Below are 18,441 nucleotides of genomic sequence, written 5' to 3' on the forward strand. Positions count from 1 at the left end.
AGAGAAAGAGCCTTGCAAACGCAATTATGAGCCACTGTCTGCCTTGGCCTTTCGCTATCGATCATTATGCCGCAAATAAATATTTAATTGGACCCTAGCCTTTTCCTTTTCCTTTTAAACCTTTCAATCAAAGGGTATTTTCACTTCTCTCCACCCCAGTTTGCCCTCCCATTCCTTAATTCAGAAACTCTGGCTCTGCAATGGCTACAAGAGGCTGTCTGTTTTTCCAGGAGGGTTCCCTGCAGCGATGAAGCTGGAGGCTGCTGCTGCAAACCTCCTTCAGCAGAACTGAGAAGCTTGGGGGGGAAACATCTCTCTTCCCTCCCCAAACCCCAAATAGCTTAGAGGGGCCAGTTAGCTATGTCTACTGATGAAGCACTTCTATTCCAGCTCTGTCTCCGAGGACCTGGGTTGTCGACGCGGAGAGTTCAGCAGAAAGCATTATGGATCAGTAGAGCTGGTAAGTTTCTTATTTTTTGATTTTTATTGAAACGCAGTCCATTGCTTCATGTCCGCCAAGGTTTTTGTAAGGAGCCCTGCATCTCATGTTGTGGCAAGCACACATACGGATTCTCAAAGCATTCTCTCTCCACATCCTTCACCCTGCATCACATTTACAGCAGGCGGGTCTTGGAAGCAGCCCAGCGGACATCTGTTTTTACCTGGATTGAATCTCTTTTCGCTTCAGACCTCTGAAATAAAAATAAAATAACTCTGTGGTTATGCTCTCTGTTGATGAAAATTTTGCTTCACAGTGAACGGACGCAACACAGCCTTCTCAGTTCCAGATATTTTGGACTTTCCTTCCCATCCTCCCTGATAATGGGCCATACTGACTGGGGCTGATAGGAGCTGCAGTCCCAAACACCAGGGGTGGGGACTGCATTTGTGTAAAAAGGGCTCTAATCTTTACCCATATGGATTGCTATGAAAAATGGAAATTAAGAATTGATTTTGGGGCATGCATGCAGAGGCATTGTTGCATGGAGGTTTAGAAATCCAGGATGGTTTGTATATTTGCAAAAGGAAGGTGAAGGCTAAAGCTTTTGCCTTTTTCAAATTTCATTCCTTAAAAATACATGGCATGTTTGTCACCTCTGTCCCCACCACCACCACCACCTCTTTGACTTTCAAAGGGAGATTGCATACAATTTGATATATATATGAATGAATTGGCTGCAGAGGAAACGGGTGGAGAAGAAAGGGGAACCCTCTCTTTTGACTGGAAAACAATAGCAAGATTCTGCTTAATGGCAATTTGTGCCAGAGAATATGTAGGCATCCAGGGCTCAGCGCCTGATAGACTATTGTTGAGCAGTACTGTGCCAAGGAGACCAATTCCATATGTGTGTGTTAAATCTGGCATTGCTGAAACTGGTAAGAGAGAGAACACAGAAAACATTCTGATTCTTTAGAAGAGGTTGTGCTTTCCTTCCTGGCTGACTTGGAACGTTTGATTGAAAATGAACGTATAAAAATTGGCGGTGATGTTTAGTCTAATTCATGCTAAGGTGGGAATATTTTAGGGTCTCTTTCTCTCTGTCTCTCTCTCTCTCCCCTTCTCTTTCATTTTTAGGGTCTCTTGCTCTCATTTTTGGTGCATTCTTCAGGGTAGGATCCAGGAGCCTAACCAATTCCCATAGGACAGGTGGTGAGATATTCAAACCCAGACTAGTTCTGCAAAAAAAGGCATCTGGTCCTGGGAGAAGGGCAGGATGTAAATAAAATATATAAATTATCAAATAAGTGGAGAGTTTGGAGCATCTTTATGAACACTGAGTTGTCAGTCATTAAATATTATTTTATCACAGGAAGACCACTGCTTCAGGTTGTCTGTTTTATCCATCCATATTCTGCCAGATGTTTTGGACTTCACTTCCTAGAAGGCTCAACCAGCACCGCCCATAAAGATGCTCACTTGCACAAAATTGTTAATAGTCTTATCCACTTGTTTGCACCAGTTGTATGACACACATCAATAGCCTAGGACAAACAAAATGGTCCATTTTCATCTGGCATATGCTGAAGTCAGTTCATTCTTGCTTTGAGAAAGTGCAATACCTTGACCCCACAACTTGTGAACTTTAAATTCAGGAAAATAGGATGAAACCAATCTCCAGGCTGGCATTTTGTCCTCACAGTGGCCCCTGTGGGAAAGACCTCAAGCAGGACATGAGTACAATAGCATCCTTATGTTCTTTTTCCCTAGCAAATAATATTGAAAGGCATGCTGGCTCTGACACTGGAAGTGATGTGCACAGCTTGGAGACAAAAAATACTTTGAACTATGTCCCCTAGATGTATCCCTCCTAGATGAAAAAGGGCTAGAGGACAGTAGGAGTTGTAGTTGAAATGATAAAGTTTTTCTGGGTTCTGATGATATATCGCCATCATGGCTAGCAGCCACTAATAGCTTTGATATCAGTCTTCTTTGACATTGCTCACATAGACCATCCCATCTTATGGAAGTGCATTGTGTAGTTCAGTAGCATGCTGTGTCTATATGGATTTTCTTTGGTCCATTTCATCTCTGCGCTGGAACTATGTGAGCAAGTAATATATAATCCCCCCGCCCTCCCTGCACTCAAGATGAGCTTAGCATATAGTGGAAAGGTACAGGAAGAACTTTTAAGAGCCCTTGCATCTGACTGCCTCTGTAATGCATTTTGTATGTTTTATTCCTTAACACTTTATTCAGTGGTCTGCTCTAGTTGTTGGGTTTTACAAGGGATGGGGTGGGAATGGGCTGACTGGGAATGTGGGTTGCTCCAGATGAAGTTGATATTTTTTTGTTGATATCTAATGGTTCTCAGGGCAAAGGATGAAGCTGCATCAAAATTCATTGTATTTAAGGGAAATGCAGTACAGGTTGATTGAGTCTCCTTTATCTGAAATGCTTGGGACCAGAATTGCTTTGGATAATGGAATATTTGCATGTACATTGTGAGATATCTTGGAGATGGGACCCAGGTCTAAACATGAAATTCAAGTATGTTTCAGATACACCTTACACACATATCTTGAAGGTAATGTCATACAATATTCTAAATAATTTTGTGCATGAAATGAAGTTTCCAGATTCTGTTTAAAAACCTCCAAAGAAGGAGACCCCACCACCTTCCGAGGCAGCGTGTTCCAACAGCTTTTACCCTTAGGAAGTTCGTCCTAACATTTAGGTGGGATCGCTTTACTTCTAGTTTGAATCTTTTGCTTCATCCTCAAGCTTGCTCCATCCTCAACATGACATTCCTTCAGAGAGCGCCAGCCATCAACAGCTGTTCTCAGGTCCTACAGATTCAGGGCTGTAGCTTCCTTGATTTAATCAGTCCAGCTGTAATGCATCTTCTTGCCTTCCAACGGTCTTCCTTGATGACTTCATTAACTCAGTGAATGTCCTTAGAATCGTAGAGTTGGAAGAGACCACTAGGGCCATCCAGTCCAATCCTCTGCCATGCAGGAAATCCAAATCAAAGCATCCCTGACAGATGGCCATCCAGCCTCTGTTTAAAGACCTCCAAGGAAGGAGACTCTATCACCCTCCGAGGGAGTGCATTCCACTGTCAAACAGCCCTTACTGTCAGGAAGTTCCTCCTAATGTTCAGGTGGAATCTCTTTTCCTGTAGCTTGCATCCATTGTTCCGGGTCCTGTTTTCTGGAGCAGCAGGAAACAAGCTTGCTCCCTCTTCAACATGACATCCTTTCAAATATTTAAACAGGGCTATCATATCGCCTCTTAACCTTCTTTTCTCCAGGCTAAACATCCCCAGCTTCCTAAGTCGTCTCAGCTCCCTAAGCTCCCTTGTTTCATTTCACTCTAATTATTTGATCAGAAAGATTGGGGGAGAAAAATTAAAACACTTCCTGTGACTCACACATGATATGATATAGAATTTTTCATTCCCACACTTTGTGAACAAATTGCAAGACAATAGCGAGATCTTCTTTGGCATGGGTTGAAGCAAAAGAAAGAAAGTAATGAAGGTATAAAATGGAGAGGGAGCCATGGCTGAGTGGTGATACGAACCCTGATCTCAAAGAGTCTTCAGTCTGACAATCACAAAAAACCACGCTACAAATTCTACTACTCCAGAACTAAAAGTTTGCACACTATTTTGCAATTGTTGTTGATCCTAATAAAGATATTGTCCACCTGTGGGTTTGGGACTCACACTTCTTTTTTGGATCAACATGCCTACCTTGATTTTCGGCAGTATTCATAGATACCCATAGCAGTTTTTTCTTATGTAGGCAAACATTGTCCCTCATAGACGCTTATCAGGCAAAAGCAGTAGAGGAGAAGGTGGGATCTGGCCTGGAGATCTCCATTTGGCTTTCCTTTTTCTAGAACAAAAGAAATTTAAAAAGAAATAGGGAGCATCTTTAATCACTTAGAGGACATCTGGCACCATCTGAAAGCACATTGTTTTAAAATGCCAACTGAAGTATGCCAGGAGCCGTGGTCTGATCTAAGTAGACTAAAATCTGATTGTCCTTCTGATCTGTCTTGATTCCCGAGGCTTGTAGACTCCAGTTGGGTCATGCAAGCTGAACTCCACACAGCGCACCCTCGCGCACCAGGGCCTGCCATGGCCTATGGCAATATTTTATGTGCTGGCCTAGACAGTCTTCCTTGACATTACATTACTTTTAAGGGCGCTGTGAAAGACAAGCAATAAGGTGACATCAGCAGGCTGCAGGGTTGAGGAACAGGACTGTGTTAACATTGTTAATTGACGCTGCGGATATTTATTTATCGGAGCTCAAAGGACAAAAAAAGGAGGAATTGAAACCCCAGCCTAGAATTTATTATCCTGGTGCGGAATAAGGATGTGACGGCTATCTATGATCTTTTCTTCCAGAGAATGGAAATCATATTATTCTGCAAATAAGGACCTGCTTTGTTGTAATATGTTCCCACAAGGTTATCCAACAGATTCAACACCGAAAGCTAATGTAGTTGCAAGGTTTTAGTGTTGGATTCAGGTTCAAACCCATATCCAGCTGGAAAGCTTGCTATCACATAGAAGGTTGTAACAAGGTTGGAGACGGGGTGAGAGAAAAATGAATAGAGGTTTAATTCCCTCCCCCCCAGTTGCATATATAAACATAATGTGTGGGTTTGTCAGTGACAGCCATAACTTTGCAGAACATCGCGCCAGGCACCTCCAAGTTTGATGGAGTGTTTCTGGTCGTTGTCCAAGTTGTCATGCAGAGTTTCAGGTTGAAATTTCAAGTTGAGCGGAGGTACTACAAGCGAAAAAAAGGACATAACTTATGAGGAAATTGTGGTAGACGCATCACAATTTGGCAAAATGTTCTTGCTTGTCATCCAAGGGGCAGTGCCCAGGCTCTGAGTTTCCAATATGTGTGTGCAGGGAACCTCCTATCAGCAAAAAAGAGGTCTGCCATGACTCCCTTCAGAGTCGGATAGTGCTTTTGATTTTTTTGCTCAACTTTCAGTGGCCAGTTCAGGTGAAAAATCCAAACAGAGGTTTTTCTAGAAGCAAAAAAAAGGGAGCCTGCCATAAATCTCCATAGATATTTTGATTTCTGGAAGTCAAAAGAAGACTCTCTGAGCCACTCCTGCTGATATTGTTGTTGTGTGCCTTCAAGATACTTCTTACTTATGGTGACCCTAAGACCAGGGTTTACCTGGCAAGATTAATTCAGAGGGGCATTGCCATTACTCATCCTCTAAGGATAGAGAGTGTAACTTGCCCATGGTCACCCCATTGGGTCTACATGGCTGACCTGGGATTTGAACCCTGGTCTCCAGAGTCATAGTCCAACATTCAAACCAGTACCAGCTCACTCTGTTGATAATCCTGGAATATCTGCTGATATTAAGCAGGAAAACAGAAGAAAGCTAAAGTACTGCTGCTAAAAAACAGTGAGGAAAAGGAAGTTATCTGAGTTACTGGTGGTAAGATCCCCAAGGATATAAATCCTCTACATTTATTTATTTAGGATGTTCCCTTGCACCCTTGTGGGGACTAAACTAATTTTAGCCCAGGAGGGATATTTATTTAAAAGGAAAACCTGGCATTAAGCAGAAGTCACTTTGGATTTTGGGGGGAAAAAAAAAAAAGCCCCTTCCAGGGCTTAAATCTTGCCAGTGGATCTCCAAAAATTGCTATGATGCCATCCAAGAATATGAGGCTGTGTCAGGCAGGGACAATAGGGACCTTTGGGGGATTGCAAATCACTTATATGGCACACTTTGCCCACCATAATGGTAAATTTTCCTCCTCTCATCTGTCAGTCTTTTCCAGTCTCCAACTGAAGCCCGTCCACATCTGGAGTGCCTCAGGTCCCCTTTCAGTGCTCTGAGTGTGTACTTTTCCTTGTTTAATTCTGTTGGGTTTCCTAGCGCTTTGTGCAAGTTTGACATTCGCTTTGAGCCATTCCAAGATTTGTTGTTGCTCTTACTGTTTTTAATTCTTCAAGGGCGGTCAAATAACATCTCTCCACCAAGCCTCGACATTCTTCACTAGCTCTGTTGGTTGAACTTCATCAGTTCCCTGCTTTTTGGGGACACTGTGTTCTTTCCATGGGATGCTCCTGAAAAAAAATGTTTTTAATGTTATTGCCCTTCAGGTTTGGAAGGAGCTAATTTATTCACTGATGTGGCACGTAATTGTTGAGACCAAAAACGGTGAGGATTTTAATGCAGCATCAGGATACTGTGATTTAAATGAGAAACGTACCTTGGCCTCATTGGCAGGGGACTGTGAGCCTTTGCACCACTGAACTCTAAAGTGGGTTTGCTGTTGAGAGAACATGCATCATGTTTGGGAGCACATTTTCTGACCTTTAATGCGGCTCTCATTCCGGTTCCTAGAGGATGGGTTGACCGCTAACTTTGGCAGTCTATATTGGATGGGTGGTTAGGGAATTAACTGACCCAAGAGGTTGTGATCTGATTTAACATGTTGTTCCAATTTATATTTTGTAAAAGAAACCTTTTTTTAATCACCACATTTATTTTTTGTTCATATATTTAAAGCGTTTTGCACCACTTTTTGGCCGAAAGGTCCCCCAGAGTTGTTTATGCGCAAGCATGCCGAACTTAACAAAGCTACCTCCCAATGCTAATGCTGCTAAAATCTTCCAGGTAGGCAGAGGACAAGGAAGAGAAAACACTTCTCTAGGCATTTGTAGGTCCTCCAGCATGATTCTGTGATCAACATCTGGCAGATGTTGGCCATAGAGTTGCACTGGAAGACCTGGAGAATCCTAGAGCGGTGTTCTCTTTGGTAAAAAGAATAGTGTTATTTTATTTGCAGTTTTTCCACATTCGCCTTCACCCCTAACCCCAGAGAATATGGAGGGGCCACTGTAGTTTGTGGTTTTGTGAGTACTAGTAGTATTAAAATGACCTGATCTTTGCCTTGTGGTCAGATGCCCAGCCATGCCATCTCTCCCCAGCCAACCTCACAGGGTTGTTCTTGGTAAGGATGATGTGTAGACGATGTAAGAGTGGACTGGGTTATCCTGTTGTGAACTCCTCAGAAGAAAGAAAGGATGCTGCATTAAAATAAACGTAATTAATATGTTTCACACCTTTCCAAAGGCAGGCGGTCCATATGATTGCTTTGGCATCAAAGGTGCCTCCTGGAGTGGCCAAAAGCTGAGAAATAACAATCTATTTCAGTGCATAATTATCACTTTTTACAGGAGGTAAAAATATCCCTGGCAGGGAGATTTCTGCTTTAGATGACTGTGATGGGCAAAATGTCAAGTCATATTTTTTACCTGGATTTGTGAAAAAAGGTGTGTATGTGTCTATATATAGAATAATTGAAAAGCTTTCCTGTTTTATTTATGAGGTGTCTATAAAGGCATCAGATCCTTTCTGATTTTGGAAGCTAAGCAGGATCAGCTCTGGTTAGTACTTGGATAGGAGACCACCAATGGGTGCTGTCGGCTATATTTCAAAGGAAGGAACTGGCAAAACCACCTTTGAATATTTCTTGCCTAAGACAAGCCTTAGTCAATAGACAATTTGAAGACATATTCACATAGACGTACCTCTTTTCTTGATGCATATTTCAAATGAAGTTAGTCCTCTGGTTCCAGAGAGGAAGAACAATTTCAAATTTATTTGGAGGTAAAAGCCTCTTGAAATTCCAGATTGCAAGGCCCTTCTTGTGTATGTGTTTTTGCTTTTTTTCCAGGGGAGAGGAGGCTGAAAGTTTACAAAAGGAATAGATTTAATATTCCTGACAAGCTTTCTGCAGCAGGGAAAGGGAAATGGTAAGCTTAGCACAGTTAACCAATAGCTAGTTTTATATACAGATCTATTCTGTTCCCTTTTAAATGGCAACATGTGGTCTGGTGTGTATAGAAGACAAAGTGTGTGTGTGTAACTGAAATCACTTTCTAATTTTTCCCTGGGACCTTTCGCACTACATAAGTTATAGCACTGTGATTTCATAGCTTTTTGTGGGTTTTTTTGGGCTATGTGGCCATGTTCTGGAAGAGTTTATTCCTGACATTTCGCCTGCATTTGTGGCTGGCATCTTCAGAGAATGGTGGCATGGATATATGTGGGGTATAAACCCTTCCAGAACATGGCCCCTTAACCTGAAAAACCCACAAAATCTATGGATGCTAGCCATGACAGCCTTGCACTTCACACTGTGATTTCACCTTAACTGCCACGACGAAGTCCTGTGGAATATTATACATCAATGTGGTATCACAATGGAGAAAGATAACCATTACCAGTTTACCACATCAGATAGCTTGCAAGACACCATTGAGAAGATCCATGCCTTTGCACTTGTGATGTGGTGGTGAAACCTCTCTAAGGCTCAGGGATCACACACAAAGTGTGGGTGTTTTCATTTCAGTTTTGACAGCATCCAAGCTGTCAGCCACGGCTTGAGCTTTGCCAAGGGAATACATCGCATGTCTTCAGGGTGCAAGCTTTGTATGGAGCTGCATCTTTTTGAACAATAAGATGTCTTAATGAGGCACTTTGACAGGCCTTCCAAAATGGTTTACTGTTCCTTGTTTTGGGTATATTGAATGCTGGGGGTGTGCATCAGTAATTCCTTGAAGTTGTAGCAGGAGTAAGGGTAAAGGATGAGGTTTCTCAGACTAGTGTATCTCCTTATCCACTAAAAGAGGAAGCCAGGTGAGGAGCCATATCTCTATGCCATGGAGGTAATATTGCGTTAGGTAGTGGCTTTCAAACAACAGCATCCAGCGAACCTTTCCTAAGGTGCTTGGAGGGAAAAGCAGTCTTATTCTCTACACCGTTGGGAGAGATCTCAGGGTGAAAGAGTTATTGGTCTGTCGCCCTGGTGCCACACATGAAAATTGACAAAACGACAACGGCTTTTTGTTGGTCCAGTCAGACAGGTGGCCTGGAAAAAATCAATAGTGTCCATGCTGTCTCTATATAACTGTCTAGCCTTGCTACTTCCATCTGGGCAACTTAGGTAGCCACAGGGACAATCTGAACCTTCCCTCTGTTGTTTTCAGGAATGATGACCTTCTCTGCCTGTTTTGGATTGCTTTTTTTCCCTTCTGCTCATGACCAGGCTGTTTCCTTCAGTCCTAATAGTTTCTGACTGTATCTCTTGAGTATCTGCTGCAGAATCAGCTGAGATTTCTGGGGTGTTTAAAACTGTATATAGAAGTACAAAGTCTGTCTGTGTGAGACATTGACTAGGACTGTCAGGCCCACTTAAAGTGAGAATGTGATACGCTCACCGCTTACACTGTTCCCATAATATTTGATCATGCTGGAAATCCAGGACATCAGAACATCTGAAGGTCGCCAACCTTGGGAAGACTGTATTCTTTCTATCCCCTTTCCCTATATATATATGGAAATTGCTAGGGCTTTACTATCAAGGGTACATAATTTATATATGTATTAGCTGCTTCATTAGATTTTCCAGAAGTCTCGATGGGGTCATCACAAATCGACAGACAACTTGAAGGCCCAACACATGCTTTCTTTCGAACCACCCAGTAACTCAGTTCTACTCCGTTTTCCCCATCAGCTCTGAGTGACAGCAACGTTTTCCTTATCCTTCTGCAAACGACATCTATCTTTGGATGGATCGAGGCTGGTCAAAGCATCGCCAGTGGTACCCCATCAAAAGTGTCTGCATAAGTAAAAGCAGGCTGGACCCTGTTTACGTGCAGCCTGTTCAGCTCCCAAAGGCTCGGCACATCTTGGAGCCTGGAAACATGGAAATATAATGTAATTTCCAGTTCTGAGTAGGACAGGGGTGATAGAAACCAGACGCTGAATGGCTTTTTTAATGTGGATTTCTTGCAGGCCAGTGAGGATTCTCGGCACACAGATCCTGCATATGTTGTCCTTATGGTGGAAACCCAGTGCTATTATGAGTTACACATTTCCCATTAGCTCCAAGCTACAAGCAAGGATTGAAGAGGGCCAGGTTCTTTAAGATGAGCCTTATGCACAAAGAAATGGGGGAGAATTTGGATGCTGTTTAAGAGTATCCATAGGCATCAAGTTGGCAGTATACAACACTAGATAGACATTTGATGCATTGAGTTCTTACTAAGGAATAGATTGTTCCAAGGAAATAGATGCTATTAAACGTCTAATAACCAGCCATGCCTGTCAACCAAACAACTGTAGAGGGGCAAGAGATAAGCCAAGTAGATAGGATATATAATCTTGAACAACTAAGCTAAATAATATCAGCTAAACCATTAAAGCAGCAAGTAAGGGTTGGTCAAGGGACTGACTTTTCATGTATTGATTTAGCTAGGTCTTTGGTTCCTGGCTTTTTTCTTGTCCTGTGCAATCACATTTCATGGCTTAAGGCACACTGACCACGGCAGAAGCACTTACTGACTTGGCAGAATCATGCCCAGCAAGGTGAAATTACAATAAAGAAGGCAAGGCAAGGCAAGGACATTTCAGAATGTCTTGGCTGGAGGGATCTCCCTTACACAAGAAGAGTTGATGTCTAAGCAAAGTAGAGGCTTTATGGAAGTTGGTGGTCTGTTCATCTCTTGGTTCCAGACATATCAAGGAAAGATTTCTGTTCTCGAATCTGGTAGGCATTGGTTCCCAAGGCCCAGGGTTGGTGAGCTACATTGGCAGTATACCTTTGGAGTGCAAGACCAATTCTTTGAATGGCTCTTATTCCTGTCTGTGTCTAAACTGGGCAAGGAACCAAGGCCAGGCAACATGATGTTGGTACCAAAGTACTGTATGGCCCATCCTGACTGAAACATTTCTGATCACCTCAGACCAATGTACAGTGGGCCCTAGGTATCCTCTGTGAATATCAAAATCCATGGATACTCAAGTCCCATTCAATACAATGGGGTAGTGAAGTGATGTTCCTTATATAAAATAGCAAAATCAAGGTTTCCTTGTTGGAATTTATATCATTTTGGAGTATTTTCAAGCTATGGATGGTTGAATCTGTGGGTAAAGAATCTGCGGGTATCCAACTGTAATGGAACCAGAGGTGGGTGGGTGGGAATCAGTGCCACAAGCTTCAGTTTTATTTGCTCAATATGATCACCAATATCAGAGAAACACATAACCTGGCACATATGCTCCTGCCCCCATACACATATGCTCCTGCCCCATAAAAACATCCATAGCAACCCAAGAGGGAATGCTACCCAGTGCTGAATTACAAACCACTGGCTGTTTAAGCCAAATAGGAAGAATAAAAGCCTTATAGTCTCTCCGATCACGTCAGGAACATGGGAACAGAAGTCTGGGCTAGCGGTGTCTGGGGAGAAGATTGACGGGGGAGACAGCTCAAAGAACAGCTAGCCGCAACATGCTGTGAATTCACTTCAAGCATTACTGGAGTTTCTTGGCAAGCGCACAGTATTTTTTTTTTTGTTTTGTTACCCAGCATTCTCCTGGAAAAGAAAAGCAACTCCTCACTTGGGACACAGAGAAAGCAGTGCTTTCACAAAAAAATGGGACTCGGAGACCAACTCGGATAACTATCAAATCCAGAAGGACAGTCCCATCTGTCAGGACAAAATTGTAGCCATGGATTTTTGTATCCAAATCCAGATCTGGAGTGCGTTGTCTATTCCAGGGTCAGTTGATGAACCTGGATTCTGTTCCCTTGGAAAAGGGCCATAATTTAATGAAAAAGCAATGTCTCGCATGTGGAAGGTCCAAGATTCAGTTCCTGGCATCTCCAGTTAAAAAAGAAACAGACAGCAAGTGATGCTTAGTACTTAGTATCTAGGAGTACCATTACTGTACAGAGAGACATTACTGGGTTATATGGACCATAGTTTGATTCTGTGAAGAGCAGCTTCTGTGTTCTCATACAAACATGCTTTATGTGTTTGTTCATATGTTGACTGGGAAGAGATTCTAGACTGGGCTATTACTGTATTTATTCAAAGCTGAGCCAGTCCAGATGCTTCATGCTGCCTGCCTGTTGTAAAAGTCAATGTTGTACCCTCCCTATCAGGGTTGCTATGTGTCCCTTATTATAAGGGATGTCTCCTGTTTGAGAACTACAAACACAACAAGAGTGTCCGATGTATGTCAGTAGAGCACAGTATGCATCAAATATGCCCAACTCAAGCTAGAAATGCATGATGCACATTGGAACATGCATGACACAGCTCCTGGACAAGCATCTATCCAATTCACTAACAGAGTTTTGTTGCTACAATGTAATCATGGAGTCATAAAATTAGGAAGTTGTGTAGACTGCTGCAAGACCTTGGCTGACATTTTTATTTATGGTTAGCATAACAAAATCTTCTAATCTCTCTTGACGTTTTAACATTAAATGCATTAGCGGTAATGCCCGCATTTCCAAGTTCTCTAACAGGAGCTGAGGATTAAGACTCTCCTGCCTGCATGTCAGACTTTGACAATTTGATATCCCTGATCCCGCTTCTGATTTCATATATCTCATTAAGCTTTTATTGGAGTCATTGGTCGGCGTCTGTCTGCAGAGAAACATCTCTCTGTCTTTCTTTTACACTTGTTTACCTGACTCCCTCTGACACACATTGGATCTTTCTTTCTTTCTTTCTTTCTTTCTTTCTTTCTTTCTTTCTTTCTTTCACATTTGTTCATTCGTAGCCTGGAGTTGTTTTTTTACATTGCTTTTTTTTCTTGTGGGGGTTTCAGGTGGGTGGAATGGGGGGGAAACTTCCACAAGCTCCATTTTGGCTTGTGTGGTTAGCAATTGCCGGTGGCTGCCGCCCGCAGATTGGTTAGAATAAACCACAAAACATCCTTGCAGGGACGGTGAAACGTTTTAAATTGCAAAGTCTCGCTCCTGCAAGCTGCTGTTTGACAAAGGCAAGCGCGGCAGGAGAATGGCGTAGTGAAGTCATTGGATTTCCCTGGTTGGAAGCATTGATTATCGGCACTACAAATGGTACCTTTTGGCATACGAGATGCCAGGGCTGTGTTTCTTCAGTTCTTGCTGTCCTTTTTAAAGAAGCTACAGGACAACAAAGGCAGGTCCAAGGGCTGGTTTTTTGCCTCAGAGACCTTCCTGGGGCACACAGGGTGCTAAAAATGCGCCAGATTAACAACAATAACAAAAAAGGGGAACTCCATTTCTGCTTTTAGGAAAAAGGGAATCTAGGTTAAACAGCAACAGAGTCCCCTTCAACTTATTTCAAAGAAGACTAGGACTTCCAGGAGAAGCAATTCACTTCATTTTTTTTAAAAGGCCATGGGAAAGGATGGTATGGAGATTGGTGGGATGCTTCTTTGCCGATGGAGTCAATGTGGTGAGGCTGTTTTAGAGTGCTGTGATTAAGACTGGGGAAACCTGGGTTCAAATTGCCACTTGTCTGGTAGTAAATAAGGCTGGGCCTATAGAAGTTCAGCCGAACAGGACAGGTAGATTGCAAAGGCATTGTCATGGGGTGTGGCAATTCAGACTTGTTTAGGTTGAGGGATAGGGGAGATCCATAAATTTTTTAATGAACATCTATTATAGCCTTGCAGGTAGGAAACCAGCATGACCAGGAGAAGACGGAGCAACAAGCACCCTTCCTGTCATGTCTGAAGGCTCAGCAGCGACCCAGGGAGGACTCAGAGTCCAATGACCCACTGGCTACCCATATGACAACACGGCTCTGTCCTCAACCTCAGACTCCCCCACAACTCTTCCTTTCCTTCAGAAGTGCATGAACTGTTGAAGAACTAAGAGTGGAGGAGAACCTCTATGTTTTCTGGGTTTGACAGCCTCTGTAAGGCTTCAGTTGTCTTCTTCCAGTCTCTTACCTCCCTGAAGATTGCTGTCCAAGGTCCTGGAGGTTCCTGAACTGATGGCATCCTGCTTCTCTGACCCTAACCATGTTTTCCTTTCAATAGAAACAATATCTATCACAGGGGGACATAACTAAAAGAACGCTACTGGTTGTCTCATATGTGTTTTCTAGATGGCTTTGGTCTGGTCCAACAGGGCTTTCCTCTGTACCCTCACTGTGATCATTTTGCAGTCCTTAAAAAGGACCTGTGTCTTGTGGTCTTGGATTGGCCATTTTCCTGATCCTCAGAGAAACCACATACCTCTTAGTCATGAGATTGCCACTGCTCCTAGAGATCGGTCAGCTCAACCCAAGACTAACAATGACAACAAGCCTGTGTTTTAGACCTACTGATAGCTATACAACATAGCTTTCATAAAGGGCATCCAGAGTTCTTTGAAATCTTTAAAAAGGTCTATTAACAGGATGCATTCAATGGAGAATCCAGACTGACTAGTGGGTTCCACTGTCATATGTTTGCTCTTGTTTCACAGCTTATTTCCAGTGATGCTGATGGAGCTATCCAAAGAGCTGGCCGCTTCCGGGTGGAAAATGGCTCTGTCGATGAGGTAGGATGAGATCTCAACCTTCAGGGCTCTTTTGGGTTGGGGGCTTTTCTTTGAGTAAGCATGTACCAAGACTGGATGCGAATGTCAGGTGAGAGTCAGGAACCAGGAACTGGAATCAAGGAATCATAGTAAAAAAACAGGAAAGATGAGTGATATCTAGGTTTAGAGAGAAAGCTTTTTTAACTCATCCTGTTGAAAAGAACCACTAGACAGTAGCTCCAGCGTAACCTTCACAACCCAGTGAGATGCTCCAACTCATGTGAAATAGGGCAGCCATGGGATCCTGGTTCTAACACTATACGCTGATCTGCCAATTCCAAATCTTAGCTAGAACATTTACTCTCATAACCTTGGGTTCTGGGGGCATGATTGTTGCAGGATGATAAAAGGTCATTCCACTGCCCCCTGTATTCAGATTACATCTCAATGTTCTTCTGCATCAGAGCAACAGGAAAAGAAAGTGCCACTTTACTGAAGGGACAAGAGCATTGGGTCAGTGCTCCTCAACCTGTTCTTGCATATAGAGATCAGGCAAGGGGATCTTTAGTGACCCTTTCTTCTTCATTATGAGCAGCTCCAGAGGCTTTGGCAATATCTGCCCATTTCTTGTAGCTCCTCACTCCCTTCTGATTTGTATCAGCTCACCCATGGGAGTCCAGGGAAGGGCTTTTCCAAAACCACTGTTGCTACCAGAAATGAAGGTCTGAAAGAGCTCTTTGCCCCAGTCCCAGTTCATATGGGGAAAGGAAGGTAATTTATATGGTAGTGATCAAGTCTTTGTGGCCAAGGCCTATGCTTGAAGCCCTGTTGAAAATTCCTGAAGGGGGCAGTTATGTCTAAATCTACCTTTCCTTATTATAGACCACTGTGTTGCCTACTTCTGCATTTTATTGCAATATATACCCTTTTCTTTCCCTGTCTCCTACCCTCCATGCACACCCAAAAATCCACAAATGCATACTCCTCCATCATTCTTGTCATTTCTGCAAAGGTACCATAGACTCTCCGGTTTCTCTTTCTGTTTCAGAATACAGATTATGCCCCTGGTACATGGCACCGAACAGATGTGCACTTGGAAAACCCAGAGTACCATACCAGATGGTACTTCAAATATTTTCTAGGAAAAGGTAGTTGTGCTTTTTAATTTTTTTAATGTGACTCTGTCTTCTTGGGCAACAGTGACTTAAAAGTACACTCAAAACATCTTTTGCTTTAACCAGACCAAGGGGAAAGCCTTAGGGGAAAGCCTTTTTCACATGGGAAAGTTCTTCTTTTAATCGTTTTACCTCCCCCCCCCCCCTTGAATTTAGTGGTTTTTGACTGGTGGCCAGAGTCTTCTGTCTCAAATGACCAGTGGTTTTATGTAGCCAGGAGTCTCCGGGATCAAGCACTGGAGGTCCACAAGATTAGCAGGGACAATGTTAGCATCTTTTGCTGTTTCACATTATCTCTTTTATTGGGCAGAGTGCTTTCTGGCTACCTGATCTTGAACAGGTTATTGAGATTCATTGACTTTAAAAAGCCCCAGTGGAGCTGAAAACTGGGTTTGTTGATCAAGAGAGTTGCCTGCATTTTTGGGGTGTCCCGCAGGTCATGGCTTGAGGGACTAATATTGTCAAATACACTTCAAAATGTACCATGGCACTACTGCTGATGACCAGAGACATGCCTGTAGGGGCTGTGTAGTGACAAGCTGTTTGTGCTATGAAGCCTGCTGATATGTGGCAGTGAAGACCAATCCAGAGGAACTGATAGAAGTCACATTTCTCCATCATCTCATCTCATTTAAGCCCTAAGAGACTGAGCTGGGAAAGTCTTCTGTTCCAGTCTTACCCTTGTCATAGCAAAACCACTGTGTGTTCAGAGAAGGTGACAGAAATGAGGTTTAAACATGGCATCACTCATAACAGTTGATTTGAGAGGCAGAATAGCTTCTAGTGATGGCATTCCCCTGTGTACTCCATGTATTCCTTTGTGTGATGGTTTTGTTTCTTCTAATGAGAAGTGATTTTGCTTCCCAGTTCACCAGAACTATGTAGGAACCGATGCAGAGAAGAACCCTTTCTTTCTGTCTGTTGTGCTTTCCGACCAAAACAATCAGCGTGTTCCTCAGTACCGTGCGATCCTCTGGAGAAAAACAGTAAGGGACAAAAGTTCTTTCTGCTTTTTTCTATTGTCCCTAATTTATTCATCCATTTTCTGACATTCCACTGTAATGAATGCAAACATCCAAGCTTAAAAAAAACCCTAAACAGGCAGTGCTTCCATTATAAGTATAGAGGTCCTTTCACCACTGACTTGTACTTTTCTTATCAATTGAAGTCTAATTGGATCACACTCAGAAACAATTCAAATGAAGCCTTATTATGGCTTGCCAAACCAAACCATGGCTTACTGACTACTGAACCAATACCATCTGACAGATCATGGTGTGTATATGGCCACTAAACCAGGATTTGAAATCAAGTTTTCAAGTTGGTTTCCAAACTATAATTTATACCAGACAAGTTTGGCATTGCCTTTCAGATGAAAAAATGGTGGTCTGGGGCCTTGCTCCACTCTTGCTATTTGGAACAGAAGCCAGGGTTTCTTAGGAAGTGCAAAGAAAGAATTAAAGCACACAGACCATAGTTTTCCTGTACCTCTCTAAAGGGTGAAATGTGGTTCAAAGTCTACATTACAGTTAATACAATTCAAGCCACACTGTTAATGCCCTGTACAAACTTACAGTTTTGTCTTTTTGTGTGCATAAAGCCCCCAAAGCTATCTGATGTATGACAGCATCTCTCTTAACACAATTCTCTTACAGGGTACTCAGAAAATATGCCTCCCTTACAGTCCTACAAAAACATTGTCCGTGAAATCTATTTTAAGGTAAGGGTCATTTTATTTTTAACTGTGTTGTCTTTGCTTCTGGTCTAAGGAGTGGGGCACAGGAGGCAAAGCACATGACCATGTGAATCAAGAGGAAGAGAGGGCTAATGTCAGTGTACTAGTGGGGTATTTTAAACATTAGGAGTGTGTGTATGTATGTGTGTATTATAATAATATAAAGAAAATAGAGGTTGGTAACATGGCAGTAACCCTCCGAAGTGCCACAGTGAGCCACTGTGACCCTCTCAAGCCCTAATAGTTACCTCATCTCTGGTTTAACCCCAGAGCCAAAATATGCCAAAACCTACTGAATATTTGTTAGGACGCATATGAACAAAGAGCACTGAAAGTGTAATTTTGCTTGCATTTCAGTGCCATGAATCTTGACAAATTTGAGAAAGGACCTAGAGAAATTCTTCACCCAGAAATTCAAAAGGTAAGTTACACAAAACAAGAAGTAAAGATTGGATTGCAGAAAAATAGAAATGGGTTCAGAGGAAGTCAGTAACAAAAAACCTTCAGTGGTATGAAAAACAAGGTTTAAGGAACTTGGTCCTTTAAAAGAAGACTGAGGAGTAACGGGGCAGTATTATGCCAGACCCTGAACAGTTTCACGTAGAAGAAGGCAAACTCCTGTGTGCTGCTGCACTGAAGGATAGGACAACACCTCATAAGCTTAAGTTATTTTGGTTGAACATTGGGAGAAACTTCTTGACAGTCAGAGCAGCTC

At 42.6% G+C, this 18,441-nt stretch overlaps 1 protein-coding gene across 4 annotated transcripts in view; it reads left to right on the forward strand.

Moving 5' to 3' along the window:
- Positions 1-18,441, forward strand: part of GARNL3 (GTPase activating Rap/RanGAP domain like 3) — a 55,742-nt gene that overhangs the window by 17,463 nt on the left and 19,838 nt on the right. For all 4 annotated transcript variants that reach the window (XR_006105049.1, XM_042479646.1, XM_042479644.1 and 1 more), the window contains exons 2-7: positions 391-460; positions 14,763-14,837; positions 15,865-15,964; positions 16,859-16,977; positions 17,647-17,711; positions 18,084-18,147. Coding sequence is in view for 3 of the 4 variants with exons in the window: in XM_042479646.1 (XP_042335580.1) it covers positions 391-460; positions 14,763-14,837; positions 15,865-15,964; positions 16,859-16,977; positions 17,647-17,711; positions 18,084-18,147 (493 nt within the window). In the remaining variant the exon portion in view is untranslated. The remainder of the gene's footprint in view (positions 1-390; positions 461-14,762; positions 14,838-15,864; positions 15,965-16,858; positions 16,978-17,646; positions 17,712-18,083; positions 18,148-18,441) is intronic.

This window comes from Sceloporus undulatus, chromosome 7 (genome assembly GCF_019175285.1).
Source record: "Sceloporus undulatus isolate JIND9_A2432 ecotype Alabama chromosome 7, SceUnd_v1.1, whole genome shotgun sequence".
Classification (NCBI taxonomy): Eukaryota; Metazoa; Chordata; class Lepidosauria; order Squamata; family Phrynosomatidae; genus Sceloporus; species Sceloporus undulatus.